At 48.0% G+C, this 20,401-nt stretch overlaps 1 protein-coding gene across 23 annotated transcripts in view; it reads left to right on the top strand.

Annotated features, from left to right (window-relative positions):
- The window catches only part of ARHGEF11 (Rho guanine nucleotide exchange factor 11), a 116,518-nt gene that overhangs the window by 79,910 nt on the left and 16,207 nt on the right, over positions 1 to 20,401 (top strand). For 10 of the 23 annotated variants that reach the window (XM_058309906.2, XM_058309919.2, XM_058309916.2 and 7 more), the window contains 19 exons: positions 188 to 289; positions 1,462 to 1,560; positions 2,755 to 2,797; positions 4,049 to 4,145; positions 4,324 to 4,446; positions 7,372 to 7,395; positions 8,606 to 8,750; positions 9,061 to 9,160; positions 9,933 to 9,962; positions 12,483 to 12,609; positions 15,738 to 15,917; positions 16,017 to 16,064; positions 16,289 to 16,476; positions 16,782 to 16,928; positions 17,252 to 17,331; positions 17,483 to 17,608; positions 18,164 to 18,281; positions 19,476 to 19,654; positions 20,207 to 20,282. In XM_058309906.2, the coding sequence (XP_058165889.1) occupies positions 188 to 289; positions 1,462 to 1,560; positions 2,755 to 2,797; positions 4,049 to 4,145; positions 4,324 to 4,446; positions 7,372 to 7,395; positions 8,606 to 8,750; positions 9,061 to 9,160; positions 9,933 to 9,962; positions 12,483 to 12,609; positions 15,738 to 15,917; positions 16,017 to 16,064; positions 16,289 to 16,476; positions 16,782 to 16,928; positions 17,252 to 17,331; positions 17,483 to 17,608; positions 18,164 to 18,281; positions 19,476 to 19,654; positions 20,207 to 20,282 (2,032 nt within the window). The remainder of the gene's footprint in view (positions 1 to 187; positions 290 to 1,461; positions 1,561 to 2,754; positions 2,798 to 4,048; positions 4,146 to 4,323; positions 4,447 to 7,371; positions 7,396 to 8,605; positions 8,751 to 9,060; positions 9,161 to 9,932; positions 9,963 to 12,482; positions 12,610 to 15,737; positions 15,918 to 16,016; positions 16,065 to 16,288; positions 16,477 to 16,781; positions 16,929 to 17,251; positions 17,332 to 17,482; positions 17,609 to 18,163; positions 18,282 to 19,475; positions 19,655 to 20,206; positions 20,283 to 20,401) is intronic. The other 13 variants (XM_058309904.2, XM_058309907.2, XM_058309909.2 and 10 more) reach the window with 3 other exon arrangements.

Below are 20,401 nucleotides of genomic sequence, written 5' to 3'. Positions count from 1 at the left end.
TTGTCATACAAGCTGCTCTTGACTAGAAGCAGTTTGGCTAGCACTAGCTATGACAGGAGCAGAGGGGAGGCAGGCAGAGCTTAAAAAACCCTGGCAGCTGGATAACATGGGGGCTAAGCTGGAACAGGCTGTGCTGCTATACCCTGCACCTCTGCCTCACAGCCATTCACATCCTTCTGCCTTCCAGAGCGACATCATATTCCAGGATCTTGAGAAACTTAAGTCGCGTCCAGCTCACCTTGGGGTGTTCTTGCGTTATATCTTCTCTCAGGCGGACCCCAGTCCACTGGTAAGTCAAAAGTGTCAGTCTTGATTGTGCCTGTTTGTGCTTGGCAAAGAAAATCTCTGTCATGTGTGCCTCCTGTCTAGGCGTTATAAGTCAGACCCCTGGACACGGACATCTCAAGGACACAGACAAAATAGGAAAAAAAGGTGAAACCTAAGTGGAAAGGATTTTTCACACTCCGTGACACAGCTGACTACATTATTAGCATAGGCAGGAGAGAGAGGGACCAGGCCAGGGGAAAAACTCATTCTCATCAGTTTGGAATGCTTCTTGGAGAAGGTGGTCTTTCTAGATTTTTTTTTTTTTTTTTTGCGTAAAAAGATACTGGTTGTGGGATCGAGAGAATGGCCCTTGAAAATAGACAGTGTTACTTCTCGAAAGCTTGGCAAAGGGAAGAGGGGCAAGGCAATAGTCTTCAATCTGGAGACCAGTACAAGGAGTGGAGGCTGGAGTGCCCTGGGGCAGTGCTCAGAGCCGGCAGCCTTCCCTGTCCCTCTCTTTTTTTTTTTTTTTCTCTTCCCTGTCTCTTCTGCTCAGCTGCTTTGAAAGGAAGGGAGGTTGAGGAGAGTTGTTTTCGTCAAAAGAAATTTCTTGCCCAAGGCATTGACTGTTTTTTTTTCCCATTTCTGGGGATATCACTAGTAGAAACTAGAATGAACATCCATTTGCCCATACTGAGCACCTGTTTGTAAGGCCCAAGTGCTGGTGTCTCAGAAGCATTCCTAAGTGATTATGGAACACATCACAGAGAAGTAAAACATGAAAACCCTGAGAACACAAGATATGAACAAGTACAAGACACAGTGAAAATGCGAAGAGTGCAGAGGATTCAGAGTTGAGGAATGGTCACATTGGAAGTGTGTTATATGCGTGGGAGCAGAATTGATTATTTTACCACAGATTTCTGAAACACTCTCCCTCAACACTATTGACCGTTGTGGCTAGAAAATCCTTTGTTCTGGGGGACTGTCCTGTGCATTGTAGGATGTTCAGCCATATCCATATCCCTGGCCTCTGCCCAGTAGATGCCAATAGCATCCTCCTCCCCAGATGTGATGGCTAAAATTGTTTCCAGGTGTTGTCAGATATCTGGGGGGTTGGGGGGGAGAGGTGGACACAAAAATCACCCCTTATTTGAGAGCCACTGCTCTAACCCATTTTATCTTTCCTTGTAGCTTTTTTACCTGTGTGCAGAAGTTTATCAACAGACAAGTCCCAAGGATTCCAGAAGTTTGGGAAAAGATATCTGGAATATTTTCCTAGAGAAAAATGCAGTAAGGCATTTTTATTGGGTCACAATTTTATTACAGTGCAAGACAGAGGAAAAACTAAGCAAAGCATTCAGGTCAAATGGAGACAGGTTCTTAAAGAGGAGTCTAGGTTAAGAAGGATTCCTAGATTTTGTTCCTAGCTCCCCTCTCAAAAGACTAATCTCTCTGGACTTCTTTTGTTCCATTTGTAACAAGGCGAGAATTCCTATTGCATATCCCCATAATGTTTGGAGAAAGAGATTGCAGCAAATTCCAGTTGCTGTCCCCTGAATCAGTGCCCTGGTTCCCTCCATCCCTCCCTGCCTTGTCCAGCTCTGGAATGAAGAAGCGGGCCCAGCAACACCAGATGATCTAGATCAGTGAGCCAAGAGAAGAACCCAAGTTTCTGAAGCTCAGCCTGGTTTGCTGTGACTGCCCAAAGACAAGATTTAGAGCTGAGAGGCCCCTAGAATCTGGGACAGGCGAGCACTCTGTGCATCTGGACCAAGTTCCCAAGGAAGGAATATGTCCACTGGTGGTAGCACCTTTGCTTGCAGAGGGCAGTTCCCATCTTAGACTTTCTAATCTGATCAAATAGATTAATTCCAGAATGGCTTTGTTTGTTCTGGCTGTAACGTACTAGGGTTAATGAGGTTGAGAAATAAACCATTTTTCCTCAGGATTTTTGTATTTGCCCCTTAAATGGGTCTTGAGTAAGGCGGTTAGAGATGCCTGTTATTACTTGTTGGTTATTGTGGAACTACCCTAGTATAGTATCCAGCTGTCATGTGCTCATAAAGCAAAGGCAGAACACTGTGTAAAGGAGGTAAATAAAGCCAGTTTTTCCTTGGGAATGAAGGGGAGGGAAAGCCATCAAATAGCCTAATAAAAGTTTCTTCCTCCTTGCTAAATTATCACAAGTCCACTTTTGGAACAACATCCCCATTCCACATAACCCAAAGTCCTTGAACTAAGAGTGGAAAAACTGCATGTTCTGCCCTCAGAATATCTTCCCAGCTTGCCCTGTAGCCTCAGATTCCATTTCTCAAAAAGCTAGCCTAGAATTCAGATATACACGTGCGGGAGAGATGAGAGGAAGGTGGGGCTAAAAGGAGAGAAGGTAGTATTGAAAACCCTCTTAGCCCCTGATCTCTCCCATGTCTCCCTGGAGTGTGTGTGACCCTCACCTCATCTGCCCCCGCTCTTCTTGTTTTTTAGCCCCTGAGAGTGAAGATCCCAGAGATGTTACAGGCTGAAATTGGTAAGTTGGCTCGTTGGTCAGTTGGTCTCCTCTTGGTGCTCTTCTTGGCCGTAGCTCTCAGGAGGCTCCAGAGGTGAGAGGGGCACAGTCCTATCTTGGGACACCTGTTCACTGATAGGAGGAAAGAACCACTGAAGGGCTCCCCTGGAGCACTTCCCAGTAGCTTGTGGATCAGCACCGATGGGACAGACCCTGCATGGCGGAGCTTGCATAGGGCTTGGAGGTAGGAAACCTGGGCTCTGGCCTCATTTCTGCCAACCTTCTGCACGACCTCTCTGGGCCTCAGTTGGCTCATCTGTATACAAAGAGAAAATTGAACTCATTCAGGATTCTTAAGCTGGGTTGGTCATCAGAATCCCTTGGGAAACTTTTTTTTTTAATACAGAAATCAGGACCTCACTCCATCCAGTCTGCCAAGTCAGAATCTCCAGAGGTTTTTGTTTTATTTTGCTTGTTTTCAAGTTCCTTAACTAATACTGATAGCAGTCACTCCCCACTAAGGACCCAGCTGGGTAGGAGGCATTGCTCAGCTCCCTTCTGATTTTAAAATCATGAGTAGAAAAGTTAAAGGGAGGCTGTATAAAGGGGGTGGCAGCCTGAGAAGTTCATCACTGTCTTTTCAAAACTTCTAAAATATACAAGTTTGAAGCTGCATTTGGAAAGAGGTGATTTATAGGCATAGATGCCAGGGAAAGCTTACGGGCACAGGCGACAGGTAGAACTTGCTGAACCACAGAGCAGGAGTGAATCAGCTGCTCCCCGAGCCCTGGCATTGGCCAAGCAGAGCTGGGATACGGGGAGCAGGAGACACATCTTTCCATTGCTGCTTGGGAGTTCAGATTTCCTAGAATGTGAAGGGCTTGCTTTTTTAAGCGTGGGAGCTGGCCCTGGGCAACAGAAAGGTAATGAGCCTTTCAGAGGTCTGGACTTTGGTGTCAGAAGTTCCACAGAGGCTGGCGTTTGGACACAGCTGATGAGAGGGGCTTTATTCGTCTCTTAATAGAACATAGAATATCCATAAAGTCTTTTCACCCCTACCTTGGGACTCTGCCACTGGGATTCCAGTCCTGAAAGCAGGAATGACCTGGCAGGCCCAGGCCTCCACTTCCTTTAGGCTAACAGGAAGGCAAAAGGCCAGCCTCTTCTCCCAGCACCACGGTGAGCTGAAACACCTTGAGGTGCCCAGCAGAAGCGATCTCTTCCTCCCCCCACATCCCTCCCCATTTCTGTCTTCTCTTGGCCCCACTACAGACTTGCGCCTGCGAAACGGTGAGGACATCCGCAGCATTCTCTGTGACGCTCAGGAGGCCGCCATGCCAGACATCCAGGAGCAGATCCATGACTACAGGTTCATCCAGCCTGGCCCTCCTCTTTCCTCTCCCCTCATAACTCTGCCTCATCAGTGGTTTTCTTTCCCCCTGTGCTGTGTGTGCGTCTCTCCTGTGTGTCTATTCATCTCATTCTTTCTGGATCTTTGTCCCTGGAGTGTTTGTGTACATTTGTTTCTTTCTGTTTCTCTGGATTAGGACAAAGCGCACTCTGGGGCTGGGCAGCCTGTATGGTGAGAACGACCTGCTGGACCTGGATGGGGACCCTCTCCGAGAGCGCCAAGTGGCCGAGAAGCAGCTGGCTGCCCTTGGAGATATTTTGTGAGTCTCCAGTCCCACTGCCACCCCATGAACATGCTGCACAGTAGGATACATTTTGTGGGTCTATTTTCCAACCTCTTTCTCTCTCCCGGCTGATTCTCCTTCCCCTGAAAGGTGGGGAGAGGCTGACCCTCCTCCTGTGTTCCTTAGGTGAGGCTGTGGGTACTTCCAGGGAGTTGCAGAGCCTGGAGCTTTTGACAGTAATTTGATGGTTATGACAAACCTTGGGCTCCAGGAGCAGAGAGAACTTTCTGCTTCCTCTTTCTAGGCCTCTTCCTGACCTTTCTTTCTTCCTTCATATAAGATCGTATCTGACGCTGAGTGAGGTCAGCACTGCAAGTCTCCCAGTGGCTAAACTTTCTTTGGGAGGTAGATGAAACTGGCTTAAGGAAAATTGAACCATTTTTACTAATCACATTAAAAAACTCAATGTACTAAACTTATTAAGGTGCTCCTGGCACAGCTGCCTTGGTTACATCTCTCCAGTCCCATTTGCTAAAGCATCACAGGCGCCTGTGATGCAAGAGACTTTGTGAGGACGCCTCAGGCTTGCAGGCAGGAGATGTGGTTTTTAGCCTCAGTTCTCCCTATGCAGTAAGTAGTGGTGTGACCTTGATGAAACCATTTCATGTCTCTGGGCCTCATCTATAAAATGACAGAGTTGGACTAGGTGATCTATAACCTCAACTAACCCTGATATTTCAACTCAGCAAATTTTATGGAACTCCTTACTAAGTGCCAAACACCAATTTAGGCTCTTTATTATTTTTTTATTTTTTTTATTTCTCTCCCCTTCCCCCTTCTTCCCCCGCCCCAGTTGTCTGTTCTCTATGTCCATTTGCTGCATGTTCTTGTTTTTGTCCGCTTCTGTTGTTATCAGTGGCACTGGAATCGGTGTCTCTTTATTGTTGTATCATCTTGCTGTGCCAGCTCTCTGTGTGTGCGGCACCATTCCTGGGCAGGCTGCACTTCCTTTCGCGCTGGGCAGCTCTCTTTACGGGGCGCACTCCTTGTGCGTGGGGCTCCCCTACACGGGGATACCCCTGCGTGGCAGGGCACTCCTTGCGTGCATCAGCACTACACATGCGCCAGCTCCACACGGGTCAAGGAGGCCCAGGGTTTGAACCGCAGACCTCCCATGTGGTAGGCGGACGCCCTAACCACTGGGCCAAGTCCACTTCCCCGATTTAGGCACTTTAGATACACTAGTGACCAAACAGTTCTTTCTCTTGTGGGGCTTACATTGTACTGGGAAGAGGCAGCAGTACGTAATAAATATAAAACATATAATATGTTAGAAAACAAGAAGTGCTGGGGGTGAGGGACAAATGGAGCAGGATGCAGGGGGCCAGGGGTTACCAGAGCCAGTAGATTGCGGTTTTAAGTAAGGTGGTCAGTACGAGCCTCATTGAAAAGTGACATTTCAGCAACTGAAGAGAGTGAGGGAGTTATCCTTGAAGACCTCTGGGAAGAGCATTCCAGGCAGAGGGAGCAGCCTTGGCAAAGAAGGAAGGTGCCCGGCATACTCGAAGGGACAGTAAGGGAGACTCTTGTGGCCAGAGCAGATGGAGAATGTGAGGAAGTCAGAGGTGACGGAGGGCACAGTCGCAGAGAGCCTTGTGGCCTGTTGTAAAGACTTTGGTTTTTGCTGTGCATGGGGATCCCTGGAGCTGGAGGGACTAGGTTGTGGGCAGAGGATGTGGGAGAGAGCGACTGGGCAGAGACTATCACTAAAATTCAGGTAAAAGATGATAGACGGTTGGCCCCAGGTAGTAGCAATGGAGGTTGTGAAAAGAGGTCAGATTCTATTTTGACAGTAGAGCCAACAGGAAGATTTCCTAAAAATTGAATGTGGGGTGTGAGACAAAGATGGTTCAGGGAAGACTCCAAGGCTTGCTTAAGCTACTAAAAAAACAAAAGTGCCATCCATCGAGACAGGGACGCCTGCCTGTGGAGCAGTGTTGTGGTGGCAAATGCGGGGTTTAAACATAATCTGGAGATTGAATAGTTAGCTACATATATAAAGATAGTATCTGGTAAGAGATCTGAGTTGAAAATGAGATTAGGTGAAATCACCCAGAGAGTAAATATTCTTTGAAAATTTAACCCTTCGACCTTCAACCAAGCCTTGATTTTTCTGGGCCTTAGTTTCCCTAGCAGTCTGAGGGCAGGAACCATCCCAGCCCCTCCAGAGATGGAGGCGAGACCTGGCTATACTTATTTTGAGATCATCAGTACCACAAAATTACGTGGGATTTTATTATTGACAGCAGAGGCCCCCACTTATAATGGTTTCTGTTTAAACCGTGGAGTTTGGGATTTATAAAATAGGGCTAATACTAATACAAATACCTACCTCATGGGTGATTGTGAGAATTAGACGAGTTAGTACACGAAAAGCACTTAGCTAGACTGGTGCCTGGCCCAAGTAAGCTTTCGAATGTTGGTTGCTGGTATCTTTCACCTCTGAAATCAGTCTCTTAAGTTGGGCTCAGGGTGGTATCTCTGCTCTCTCCACCTCTTTCGTTTTTGCGTCAGTGTCAGCCCAGCCATTCCAGTTTAGTTCTAGGTAGATATGATACAAAGAGGAGCCTTTTCCTCCACGGTCACTTCAGAGGCTGAAACAGATTCCAAGCCAGAGGCGGCATCTGCCCCTTCCCCTTCCTTGTAGCTGGAAGCATATCATCACAGCCATGCTCACTGAGCCCCTGGAGGGCATGACAACTCTCACGTCCTGAACCGCAAGGGGCTCAGGGCTGTGCCCAGGAGTCTAAATCTAACCATTTGTCCTACTCCACTCCTTCTCCCCCGTGAACCCTCCCTCCCTCCCTCCAAGAAAGAACTTACCCTCCTTCCAGTCTCTGCACTGTAGTGGAGCCTCTGCCTTGACACGGTCTGAGTCATCTTGCCTTTCTGTTGTTCCAGGTCCAAGTACGAGGAAGACCGGAGGTGAGTCCATGGTGTGGTTCATTTGCAGCTTGCAAGGTGGGAAGGAGCAGGCTTGAGCTACTTCCTGTGCTTTCCATCTCAGCTAATCACAGGGGAGGCCACATAGGAGCAAGTCTGTCTACGTTTAACTCACACGTATGTCATTCTAATGCAGTGAGATGACGAGGGCCCGGCCCCTGGTCCTGGGACCAGCCAGTGCTCTCCCAAGCTCAGGATCATGGCCTGCAGAGGTGGGTCTACCCCTCAGTAAGAAGACACCAAGCTGCTGCCGCACCTGACATGCCCATACGTGGCACCCAAATTAGCCCCCTCTCTCCCTTGCCACTTCTTCCCCTTAAGTTATTTAAAGATATAAAGAAAGTACAATGAGCCTTGTGTTAGTGGCACCTACAGAGATGACCTGGGGTGCAACACGTTTCTTCTCTTGGAGTGTATTATGGTTTTTTGTTGTTGTTTTGCATCCTATATACATGTCTCATTGTTTTTCATCAGCCAGGATTAAAATGAGTATGTATTCCCTGAGCATACACCCTTAATAAGGGAGAGAGGATGGGGTTAGAAGTCTGTTTAAGAGAAGAGTAAAGCCAGGGCTAAAGCATTTGCTGTATTAAATCCACAAAGTGGATAATCTATCTACAGATTGAAGGCCAAATGCATTTTTAAATACTGAGCTCTGGACAGTTTCATTTGTGGCAATTGGAAGCTCTTTGACACTCCCTTCCATCTCTTTTTCCCTTTGTACTTGGGGTTGGGAGGGTAGTCAGGGCAGTATGCCTTGGCAGAGGCTGCGGTTGGCATTTCTCCTCTTCCCCTTACCGTCCCACTCCTGTGTATGTGCCTGAAGATATTAGCTGCAGACCTCAAACTTTCCTCCAGTGCTGCCCATGGCTTGGTCAGTCGGAGGAGTGTTTGCTTTCATTTTAGGGAATTGGCATATCCTTCCGTTGACCAGCATCCCCTCATTAGGAAGAACTCTGCTTAGGGAAAGAGTAAGATTGCTCTTACAGGGTCACACCAGCCAAGACCTCTAGCCACCTTCTGCCTGCTCTTCCTTTTGATTATTCCAGGCATCCCTTCGAAGACCCTGACCCCACGACCACCCCTTTCCCATTCCTGTAGGTGGTGGTGATGAGCCTGTTTGGCCCTCCCGCCCTCTGATGGGGAACAGAACTTGAGCTTTCTCATTCACAACACAGTTTCTGTCCTACAGTGCCCCCATGGACTTCGCCCTCCATACCTACATGAGCCACGCTGGAATCCGTCTTCGAGAGGCTCGGCCTTCCAACACAGCTGAAAAGGCCCAGTCTGCTCCCGACAAGGACAAGTGGCTGCCCTTCTTCCCTAAGACCAAGAAGGTGACAGAGCCGCCCGAGAAATTTGTTCCCTTGCTACAGTTCTCTGCCCTGCGGCAGACTAGGAAAGCCGTTTTCTAGTAATCTGGCCATGTCCTTCTGCCTTTGGATGTGGAACCAATGAGAATCCCCAGACCAGAGCTGCTCTCTCACCCTCCCTCCAAACCCAGGCCAGGAGTCATAGTGCTAGTAAGGGAACAAGCATGAGTCCACTTTCCAGTAATTTGCTTAGAGCCAGGGATGGTGGCAGAGTGGTTCGTGGCCAAGGCTGGGTGTCAGGACCCCCTCCAAACCCCAGTTTCTCCTGTCTCAGCAGAGCAGCAATTCCAAGAAAGAAAAGGATGCCTTGGAGGACAAGAAGAGAAACCCCATCCTCAAATACATTGGGAAGCCTAAAAGCTCTTCTCAGAGCAGTGAGTATTTGGGGAGAAACAGCCTTGGGCCTGCCCAGGCAGGAACCTCAGCCCCTTCCCATACCAGTATGTTGGCAGAGTCCTTCCTGGTTTTCTGGGAACCTCAGGCCTAAATTCTGAACCTGCAGTTTCTTATCGGTGCTACTATGTCCACCCCCTGCCACACCCAGGGCAGGCTCTTTGAGGTACTAGTAAATGTTTCCAGGCCAAAGAGGACATGAGAGTCCCTGGGTCTTAGTCTAGGCACTCAGACCAGTTGTAGCTACTGCACAGCCTTGTGGAGGAATGGTTTCCCCTTTGCATGTATTGATAGGACTCATCATCTGTACCCCCAAGGTCCGGCGAGTTGTATTTATGGACCCTTGATATGGGGGGTTTGAGTTATTGTTAAGCAGAATGAAGTGGGCAGGAGGCAAGTGTATACCTAGGGGGTGCCTTCTTGCCATCAGTAAGCCAGAACTCAGTTGATGCTATTATTGATCTCTTTCTGTGTGTCATTTATCTAGAAATTGTTGCTGCCCCTCCCAGTCAGCTCCTTAGGCTCCCAGTATTAGTGGGAAACTGAAGGACCATGGGATGGACCTGCTGCCTTTTCTGAGATTGCTGCATCAAGGGTGGGGAGGAGGGTGGGAATGGAGACTCTTTTAGATCAGCCCTGGTTTTTACCACTACCTTTTCATTTTCCAGCTTGATGTAATTTTTATTTTTATTCTTAAAACATTAATTTGACTTTTCATGGTTTACTTTTGTTTTTTGTCTGTTTTTCTTTTAGCATTTCATATTCCCTTGTCCCCTGTGGAAGGTAAAAGGACCATTTTCTTTGGGTTTTTCTTTGCATTAGCACTGAATTTCCATTTCCCAAATCTTTTGTTCCTTTCTTCATCTTCCCCTCCTGTTCTTCCCCTCCCCCCTTACTCCCTTCCTCTTATATTTTCCTTCTTGTTGCAAAAGCTGCTCTGTGATGTGAAAGCTGCTCTGTGACACAAACCCCTGCCCTCATGGGGGGTGTGAAACCTTGCCTAACCCAGGGTCTTAGGAGACAAGGATGTTTCCTTCCCCTCCCCCCACCCCATGGAGCTTTTCTTGATAATTCTAGCAAAGGCCAACCTTCTAGGTCCTCCAGCAATTTTCCACAGCCCTTTTCTCTTTACACAATGGAAGTGTCCTTCACTGAAGCAAAAGCAGAATTTCCTCAGATTTTTTTCAACTGATAATAATAAAAAATCCTTACCTTTAAAGGTTTTGTGGGTTTTTTTAGTGAATTATTGGGTCCCTAACATTTTCTTTAGAGTGTTTTTATTTACATCATCTATTTTGCTTAAACCCTTCAGTGTAGCACGTCCATCTCTTTTGACAGCTCAGCTTTGAGAGCACTATATAGTCAGCAAGAGTTAAAAATACCCTAAATATATTTTAGAGCACCTAAAATTTTCTAGAATCCAAGTATTAAATATGTATATAATGAAGTGAAAGGAAAAAAAGAACAAAAAAGAAAACAAACAAATATGTATATATATAGTAAACATTTACCCACAAGTAACTTAAAATCTAGATGGAAATGTTACAGAATTGGACACGTTTTTCCCATCACTGAGGTCCATATGCATAAAATTAAGTGATGACTATTTTCTAGTTTCTATGATAAGTATATAGAGAAGCAGTGAAATACAATCAGGAAATTACTCTTGCTAGAATTCATTTTTTTTAAACAATGATTTTTGTCATTTAAGATCATCCAGTGTTGCCCCTGTTTACTAGTAAAAGTCCTGGATTATTAGCGTGTAATTCCCTTTTACTTAGTTTCATTTTTATTCGGAGTGTGGAAGAAGGGGAGCAAAGGCTACAGTGACACTGCTCTTTTTAAAAATGTGTTCCCTTCTACCTGTTTTTTTCCTGGTTACCCTGGGTCTTTTAAACCAGCTCTCCAGCCCACACCTATTTCTTGCCACAATTAGGGTATAAATATGCCCAGAGAACATTTGGGCATTTTCCAACCGGTCCATGGGAGAGAGCACAGTGGCTTCATCCTCGTGACTTCTTCTGGTCATAGGACATTCCCAGACTCCCACGTCAGCACCCAGCTAGGATGGCTCAGGGCTACAGCGCACAGTTGCCCCTGGCTCCTGTGTTTGCCCCAAGGGGCACTGTCCATCTGGGAAGGGCAGACCTAGTCCTGATCTCCAAAATGGGAGTGATGGTAACAGCTCCTACTTTCAACTCTACACAGCCACCTATTCGGCAGTTTTAGAAAAATAATGCCCTAGCCACCTGCATGAACGATATGAAGTCATGGGCTTTAAAGAAACCAACTAAATATTTTTGTGTCCTCTGACTTGCAAGTTTTCTTATGAACATTAGGTTCAGAGACGTGGGGCAATTTGTAAGTTTTTATATGCAGGTATCAGAATCTCTGAAATCCTGGGCAGGACCAAGCCTAGGCCCCTGGAATATATATCTTGCCTCCCCAATCTCATTTATCAAAGTTTCCCATTAGTCTCAGGCAGACCAGCATTTCTAGCCCAACCCCTGTTCTAGTATCACTGGACTCGGAGCTGAACCAGTTGACTTTGAAGGTGAACTCTTTCTTCTATTCTCTCATGCTGAGAGCCACCAATCCCCTGGGTCTGAATTCTCTTCACCAGAGTCTCTTAAGTGGCATCACATATGCCTTTTCAGTCTCTCACCTGCCATGTTTCTTTGAACAAAAACATCTCTCAGCTTTGAAAGGGGGCTGAAATTTAAATGCCAGAGAGTGACATCTCTCCTCTGTTCCTCTTAGGTCACCACTGGTAATAAAAAGCCTGTATTTTTAATGATGGAGACCAGAAAGGGATAGCAGAACAGGAAGGAGAGCCAGGGAAAATAATGAACTAAAAGTAATATAAATTTGAAGGATATTTGATATAATTTGGCAAGATAGCCAGTTTACATGAAGATGTTTTTGGTCCTCCTGGCTACTTTTTTAACCTGTGTGTGGCTCTAGGAAAAAATCAAGTCATGGTTATCAAGCAGAAGTGTCATTATAATAAAGAAGGTCAGGGCCAAGCAAAAAAAAATCTCCATAGAAAATGTTCATCCAATCCATCTCATATCGCATAGGAGGAAGCTGAGATGCAGGAAGGTAGTGACTTCCCATGCACACACAGCGTGCTCACGGAAGAACCAGGGTTGAGACCACGTCTCTGGAGCCTCAGTCCCGTTCCCTTGTCCTCATCCATGCTTGCTCATTGCTTTGTCTTCTGGGCTAGAGGGGAGTGAGGGCCCTGAGAAGTCTCCCTGAACACAAAGCAGAGAATATGCTTTGTTTTCTTTTCACTTCCAGTCAAACCAGGCAATGTGAGGAACATCATTCAGCACTTTGAGAACAACCAACAGTATGATGCACCAGAACCTGGGACGCAGCGCCTCTCCACAGGAAGCTTCCCTGAGGACCTTCTGGAGAGTGACAGGTAGCAGTAGCTGGACAGAGCTTCCTGGAGCAGGGCAGGGTCTGTGGCTAGGGTTGTTTTTGTTTTATTTTGTGTTTTATTTTTATAAATTGATTTATATTTACATTTTATATAAGTGGAAGCATACAATTTGATACACAATATATTTAGTTCATAGTAATGCCATCATACAGTATTTGTCCTTTTGTGTCTGGCTTGCTTTACCTCAACATAATGTCCTCCAGGTGCAGCTAGGATTTTAATTCCAGCTACATTGCCCCCTCTCCCCTAGTCTATATGTGGAGCCATCCCTCCCCCAGTATCTTCAGGAGATGACACACTGTGTGTTGGTGACTGGAAGAGAGAGCAGGGCCCTGGCTACACAGCATCCTCCATCCTGAGAATGAGCTAGGTTATATGAGAAAGCTGCTAATCCGGAACCCCTAAATGACAGAAATAGAGAAGACTCTAGAAGGGGGAATGAGGAAGTCCTGGGAAATAAAAGATCCAAGCAGGTAAAAGAAAGTCTTTGCCTGTCAAGAAAAGAGCTGGAGATGAGGCTCTGCTGCTGGGTACTTTCTAGGGGAACAGTGTAATTGTGGGTGTCAGGTGTCTACTTCAGCAAAGAGATACAAAGTTGATTGATGCAAAGTGAACTGTTTTGCATCTTTTCAGGAAGAAAAAGGGGATTGAGACTGTGGCATCTCTCGTAATCTCCATTTTTTGGTCAGATTCTAAGTAGAATGCCCTAAGGTATTCACCAGTATTGAAACATACTCTTAGGGAAGCAGACTTGGCCCAGTGGTTAGGGCGTCCATCTACCACGTGGGAGGTCCGCGGTTCAAACCCCGGGCCTCCTTGACCTGTGTGGAGCTGGCCCACGCACAGTGCTGATGCACGCAAGGAGTGCCATGCCATGCAGGGGTGTCCCTGCGTAGGGGAGCCCCACTCGCAAGGAGTGCGCCCCATAAGTAGAGCTGCCCAGCGCGAAAGAAAGTGCAGCCTGCCTAAGAATGGTGCCGCACACGCGGAGAGCTGACACAGCAAGATGATGCAACAAAAAGAAACACAGATTCCCCATGCCGCTGACAACAACAAAAAGTGGACAAAGAAGAACATGCAGCAGAATAAACACAGAGAACAGACAGCGGGGGGTGGTGGGGCAGAGAAATGAAAAAAAAGAGAATGTACTCTTAGACTTGCATGGCAACAGTCAACACTGAAAATGAAAATTGCATGTTGTCAAAATATCCCTTGAGGTATAGTAAATGTGATTTTCTGTATACAAAAATAATTTCTTTGTACGTCCAAGTCTGAGAGTCACTGAGCTGGACTGAAGCAGGTACAAACAAAGACAATTCAATATGTAGTCTGGCTATTCAAATCACCCCATCTTTTAAATAACTAATTAGCAAACTAGTAAGACAAACATTCCTGCTAGTGTGCAGGGCTGTTCCTTTTTGTTTATATTAAGCCTTTAATAGCTTAGTACACGTTAAAAGAGTTTGCCATGTGAGAATTAACAAAGACTTAGGGAAGGAAAAGGTTAGATTTGTACTAGGTGAGAGGTTGAGCTCTAACATTACTGGGTAAATACACGTGTTGCTGTAGTAGGCATGATCTTATAGATTTATCAAGTATTTTTTAAAGTATAATAAATAATATTAAGACCTTGGGAAAATACCTGAAAGCGCTTGAAAACTTGTATCCTTGGAATTAGTAGGTAAACTTGCCCTAAAGTATTCACCAGGATTCTAGATCTATTCTAAACAGAAGCCTTTAGATTTGGTGATTATAAACTCCTTGGCAATCTTGGAAGAAACAGTGTTAGCAGCATGGTGGGTCAGAAGTTGTGGTAGATGCTTAACAGCTGCAAGATGCCCCCAGTTCTAGAAGGCAGTAGTACCCTGGGGATCTTTGCCCAGGTGGATTATGTGCCCTACTTTTTGATGGGAGCTTTACTCACCTCTGGATGTTTGAAAGAAGGTACTAGCTCTGTGGCCTGGATGAGGTTTGTCATGGTGCTAAAGTGAGCCTCTGAGGAGCTCTGGTGAAAAGTGTTTTGAATTTAGTCTGGGTTGGAAATGTAACAGATTTCTAGGAGCTAAGTTCAATGGGGAATTAGTTGGTAGAGTATTTTTCTGACCCTATGTCCAAACTCTCAGGTCCCCAGGAGGGGAGCTCCATTTTGGATCCCCCAGCAGTTCCAAGAGACTTGATGGTTGGAGACCAAACCATTTGGCTCGCTAAGTAGAGCAGCCTTCTGTGCTCTTCTCGGCTCTCCCAACATTTCACAGCCTTCTGCGGTCCTAGATGCAGAGCAGGATGTAGATTAGTAATAGTGTCAGCAGGGAAGCAGCCCAGCAGTGCAGTGGTGGGAGGCGCCATCTGGGGCAGCTAGGGGTCAGAGATGCCAGCTGCCTCGGCTGAAGCACTGCAGAACCCAAGAAAGAGTAATACCCACTCGTCAGCATCTTCATCAAGCCCCAAAGACACTTAGAGAGCAAGCATGGCAGGTCAGCGAGCAGGCTGCTGCCTGTCAGTAAACAGGCCCTTTAAGTGCCCTCCCAAGCCAGCCTGCTCCCAGAAGGGGAAATGGAAGTTTAGGAAGCATTCTGTCAAGAAAAGAAAGGAAGGAATCTGCATCACAACCAGAAGGATTGGAATCCAACAGCAAACAGAATTTTGTGACAAGCAGTGTAGGAAGATAGTGACCATACTTCCCTCTTAGAAGATCTTGCAAAAGGAGATGTCCCTCTCAAGCAGAGTCAAAGGTGGGAGCCTACCCACTCCAAATCAGAGGGAAAGATGGACAGACAGCTCGATGGCACCAGGGCAGGAAGGGTCATTAGGCCTCTGGACACACCACAAGTCAGATTCTTTTGCCCCCAGATCGCATCTTCCTGGTACGATCCCTGCCTTCTAGGTCAGGAGGAAGATGGGAGAGTCTATCCATCAGGTCAGGCTAAGGGGAGAGAAGAGTTTGTGGAGCAGCAAAATGGTTTGTCATCGAGAAGCTCCTGCCATCCAGGTAGTTTGGCCCTTAGCAGGGTGAAGAACCTGCAGCATTGAGGCACCCTTGAGATAAGGCAGCAGATAACAGCTGACCAAGAATAAGATCCCAAGGCCTCTTGTCCTCTTCCCCCCAGCTCCCGCTCTGAGATTCGCCTGGGCCGCTCTGAGAGCCTGAAGGGCAGAGAAGAGATGAAGCGGTCTCGGAAGGTGGAGAATGTTCCCCGCTCTCGCAGTGACGTTGACATGGATGCTGCTGCTGAGGCCACTCGCCTCCATCAGTCAGCCTCGTCCTCTGCCTCCAGCCTCTCTACCAGGTGGGGGGGGTTGCTCAAACAACTCTCCCTGTTGCGATCTGGGCCAGGGGGTAAGGTTAGAGAGGGGAAGGATGCTGAGAGTTGACATTCTCTCCACAGGTCTCTCGAGAACCCAACCCCTCCCTTCACCCCCAAAATGGGCCGCAGGTAAGTGGTGGGCACAGTGGTGCCTGTGCTCTGCACCTCTGTGCCCTGGCTGTCCTCGGCTGCACCTCCCACCCCGAGTGGCTGATTGGGCATGCCCCTCCTCTTCATTGCCCACTGGCTTCCCCTAGGCAAGGGGCAGGCTGGTCGGGCAGGAAAAGGGAGACAGATCCTGTGTGTGTGAGCTCTTCCTCCAGGCAGAGGCCGAGCTGCCCATTTTCCCCCAGGAGCATCGAGTCCCCCAGCTTGGGCTTCTGCACAGATGCCCTCCTTCCCCACCTCCTAGAGGATGATTTGGGCCAGCTGTCCGACCTGGAACCAGAGCCAGATGCCCAAAACTGGCAGCACACTGTGGGCAAGGAAGTGGTGGCTGGGCTCACCCAGAGGGAAATCGACCGACAGGAGGTCATCAACGGTGAGAACACGCTCCATTTTACGCCATTTCTACTCAGATCTGGGTGTGAGTAGGTCCTAAACAACTAAGAAGCAAAAGTGGTAAGGACGTGACTCAGGTGGGGTGTCTGGAGGGCAGGACCAGGTCCATGTTGCCTGTTCCTGTGAGGTCCCCCTTAGGTGAGAGGAAAGTTGATGTCTGATCTGAAACCAGCTCTCCAGCTCCCCTGCAATGAAGTGGTTTGGGGGGTCCAGGGTAGTGACTGGATGCTTACTGATTTGTCTTCTCCCTTCTTTCCACCCGTCTTTGCCACAACCATGGCTCAGAGCTGTTTGTGACAGAAGCTTCCCATCTGCGCACACTTCGGGTCCTAGACCTGATCTTCTACCAGCGAATGAAGAAGGAGAACCTGATGCCCCGGGAAGAGCTGGCCCAACTCTTTCCTAATCTTCCTGAACTCATAGAGATGCATAGTAAGGCCTGTCCTCCCCCATTCTTCTTCCCCCACGCCACCCCTCCTTCTCTGGCTAGCCTTCAGGTTTCTGTTGTGGTTTTGCCCATGCGTCAGGACCTCCCTAGTAGATAACCTGAGCCAGTTCTCTCCAGTGAGAGAAATGTTGATGTAGAATCTGAAATCAGCCTTCCAGTCCCCCCAAAAGTAAAGTGGTTTGGGAATCTCCTTCTTGAGGCCCTTCCCCATAGCACAGCAGTCAAAGATCCCTTTTCTCTTGGTCAAAAAAGGTCTGACCGTGCAGCTCAACGCCAGGCATTTCTATTTCTTCTCTCCTTGCCCCAGATTCCTGGTGTGAAGCCATGAAGAAGCTCCGGGAAGAAGGCCCCATCATCAAAGAAATCAGCGACCTCATGCTGGCTCGGGTATGGCTCCAAATGTCCCTGCTTGGCAAGGAGTATGGGGGAAACAGGATCCCGCTGCCCGAAGCTAGGGGGTGTGGCAGAGGAGGACAGGGGAGGGGAGAGGCCCTGGCAGGGCTGTGATGCCTGGGCTGGGGTTCCTTCTGCCTCTCAGTTTGATGGTCCCGCCCGAGAGGAACTCCAGCAAGTAGCTGCTCAGTTCTGCTCCTATCAGTCAATAGCCCTCGAGCTGATCAAGACCAAGCAGCGCAAGGAGAGCCGGTTCCAACTCTTCATGCAGGTAATTCCTTTGCCACCCCTCAGCCTTTCTCTTCTCCGTGAAGTTCACAAGGATAGCCTGCACTTCCCTCCTGGTTCCTAGCTCCAGGCACCCCAGCCTCTCTCTATGAAGGATAACGTGGCAAGCCCCTGTACCCACCTGCACCCTCCCACACCCTTCCTCACCATTGCTTCAAGAATACTGACACATGCACACTCTCAAGATAGAGGCCACTGCTTGTTTAAAAAAAGGACCCTGGATTAGCAGTCCAAAGGCCTTGCTTACATCCCAGCACAGCTGTGTGTGCTCAGGCAGAGGAACTCTCTGGGCCTCAGTTTTCTTGTCCATGAAATGGGAGCACCTACACTGTGTAGCTTATGTTTGACCATATTCTTTCTTTGGATGGTTGTCTCTCTGCCCCCATCAGCCCTACCCTAAATATTCAAGGAAGAAGCTGTGACCCACCAAGGATTAGGACCTATTTGGCAACCTCGCACCTGTCATGGTCCTGAGCCCTTAAGCCAGCCCCCAACCACAGGCTGACGTCTTCCTCTGTCTGTGCCTCCTGCCATCTAGGAGGCCGAGAGCCACCCCCAGTGCCGGCGGCTGCAGCTTAGAGACCTCATCATCTCCGAGATGCAGCGGCTGACCAAGTACCCTCTGCTGCTAGAGAACATCATCAAGCACACAGAGGGTAGGGCATGGAGAGAGGCTAGCGCTGGGAGTCAGGAGACCTCGCTTCAAACCCTAGTGGTACCCCTGATTTGCTTTGTGGCCTTAGCACGTCACTTGACCTTTCTGGTCTTCGGTGTCTTGTCCATGTCTTGTTATGGTAAGTCTCAAAGAAGATAATGATTGTAAACATGCTTTGGAAAATACAAAATGCCCAACAGCAGGAGGAGGTCAGGGCCACTGCCAGCCTTCACGGGGCCTTTGTGCAAGTCAGAGAAAATCACCCCTCTCTGAGTGGACACACAGCTTGGCAGTTCCTCTGGATGAACACGGTCAGACCAGGGCCCGTGGCTGGGTGTTAGACCTCACTCGTTCGCCCCTGCTGGATGCCTCTCTGCAGTACACAAAACACACAGCCACCTGTGGTAGCCCTAGAGGGGGACGGGTCCAGGCTGAGTAAGAAGGATCTGGGTCAGCTGTCCCTGTCCCCTGAGATCCCTCAAACCACGGGCTTTGGAGTCAGGTGATCGCCCTCCCAGAGGCACGAGTGCCACCATCCCTTCTTGGAAAGGACATAAAGTTAGAAAAAGTAATAATTATAGCATCTAAATGTATGTTATTACTTTGTGTGTTATATAAAGTAATAATTACAACATTTTGTTGGATTTGTAACATACATAGAACATGTTTAGCAATGATACCACAAAAGGTATAAAAAGAAATAAAGCCATATAGAAGTAACATTTCTAAATTTCACTGGAATCAAGTTAGTATAAATCTGAAGATGACTCTCAGAAGTTAAGATACATATGGTAAGCCCTAGAAGAATCACTAACAAAATAGTGGATAAATCATACTGGAAATTAAAATGCTGTATTGAAAAATATTCGCCAAATGCAAATGAAAGCAGTAAAGGAAGAATGGAGGAATAAAAAATTATGAAACCCAATCCCCCACGTCCCTGCTCCCACCCCTCAGCATCTGTAGAGCTGGTGTGGTCTAGGCAGGAATTGCCAAGAGTGACCAGCATCTTCAGAGCAGTGATCTAAAATCCGAGGACACGCAGTAAAATTAACCTTACTATCGCTTGAGGTCTTCAAGGTTAGAAAACTGGCTTGTCCACACCCACATCTGCTGGCTTAAGGCAGGCCAGTCGCCAGGTCATAGCTGACTCTCAGGCAGGAGCCCCTAACCAGCATCTCAACCCCTTTGGTAGGTGGCACCCCCGAGCACGAGAAGCTCTGCCGGGCCCGAGATCAGTGCCGGGAAATTCTCAAGTATGTGAATGAATCAGTGAAGCAGACGGAGAACCGGCACCGTTTGGAGGGCTACCAGAAACGTCTGGATACCACCTCCTTGGAGAGGGCCAGCAACCCTCTGGCTGCAGAGTTCAAGGTAGGAGGCAGAGGTGGCAGCAGGGTCAGCCTCTGCACACGGCTGCTCGAGCGCCCTTAGGAGCAGAATTCTGGTCAGGGTCTGGAGACCCCCGGAGGAAGGGAGCTCTCTGTGGTCAGATGGCAGTGAGGGGGCCCTGGAATCGACTACGCACACCCTGTTAGCATTGTCACCCATCCCTAGATAAACAGACAAGGGCAGACAGCCCCGCCAAGTAAAGATGTTGGGTGTTAGGACTCAGCCTGAAAGAGGGGGTGGGAGTAGACCTTGAAGTAAAGGTGAAGACGCTGTGGGAGGGAATAAAGCTGAAGAGATGGCAGGAAAATCAGACTGGTCTTCCTGGGCAGGTAGGTGGTGTGTGGTCCAACATGGGTGAGAGGCCCCAGCCAGAGTCTGCTATTTCCCCCCAGCACAGCCCATGATGGCATAGGACTCATCGTTGTCTTTTTAACTCCTCTGAATCCCCCACTAGATTCCCAGCACCTTTGTGCAGTGTCTGACACATTCTTGAATACTTGCGGAATGAATGAGTGAATGTTGTGTCCTTCACAGAGTCTGGATCTTACAACCAGAAAGATGATCCATGAAGGGCCCTTGACCTGGAGGATCAGCAAGGATAAGACCTTGGGTATGTGCCGGGGTCCGGGGGTGAGAGGGGATCTGTGGTGGGGGGCTTCCCCAGGGCTCTTCCTCTGTATTTCCTAAGCCCAGGAAGCTGTTGCTCTAAATTAAGTAGTAAGGTAGCCA

The sequence above is a fragment of the Dasypus novemcinctus genome, chromosome 13 (assembly GCF_030445035.2).
Source record: "Dasypus novemcinctus isolate mDasNov1 chromosome 13, mDasNov1.1.hap2, whole genome shotgun sequence".
Lineage (NCBI taxonomy): Eukaryota > Metazoa > Chordata > Mammalia > Cingulata > Dasypodidae > Dasypus > Dasypus novemcinctus.
This window is presented reverse-complemented; position numbering and strand designations above follow the sequence as displayed.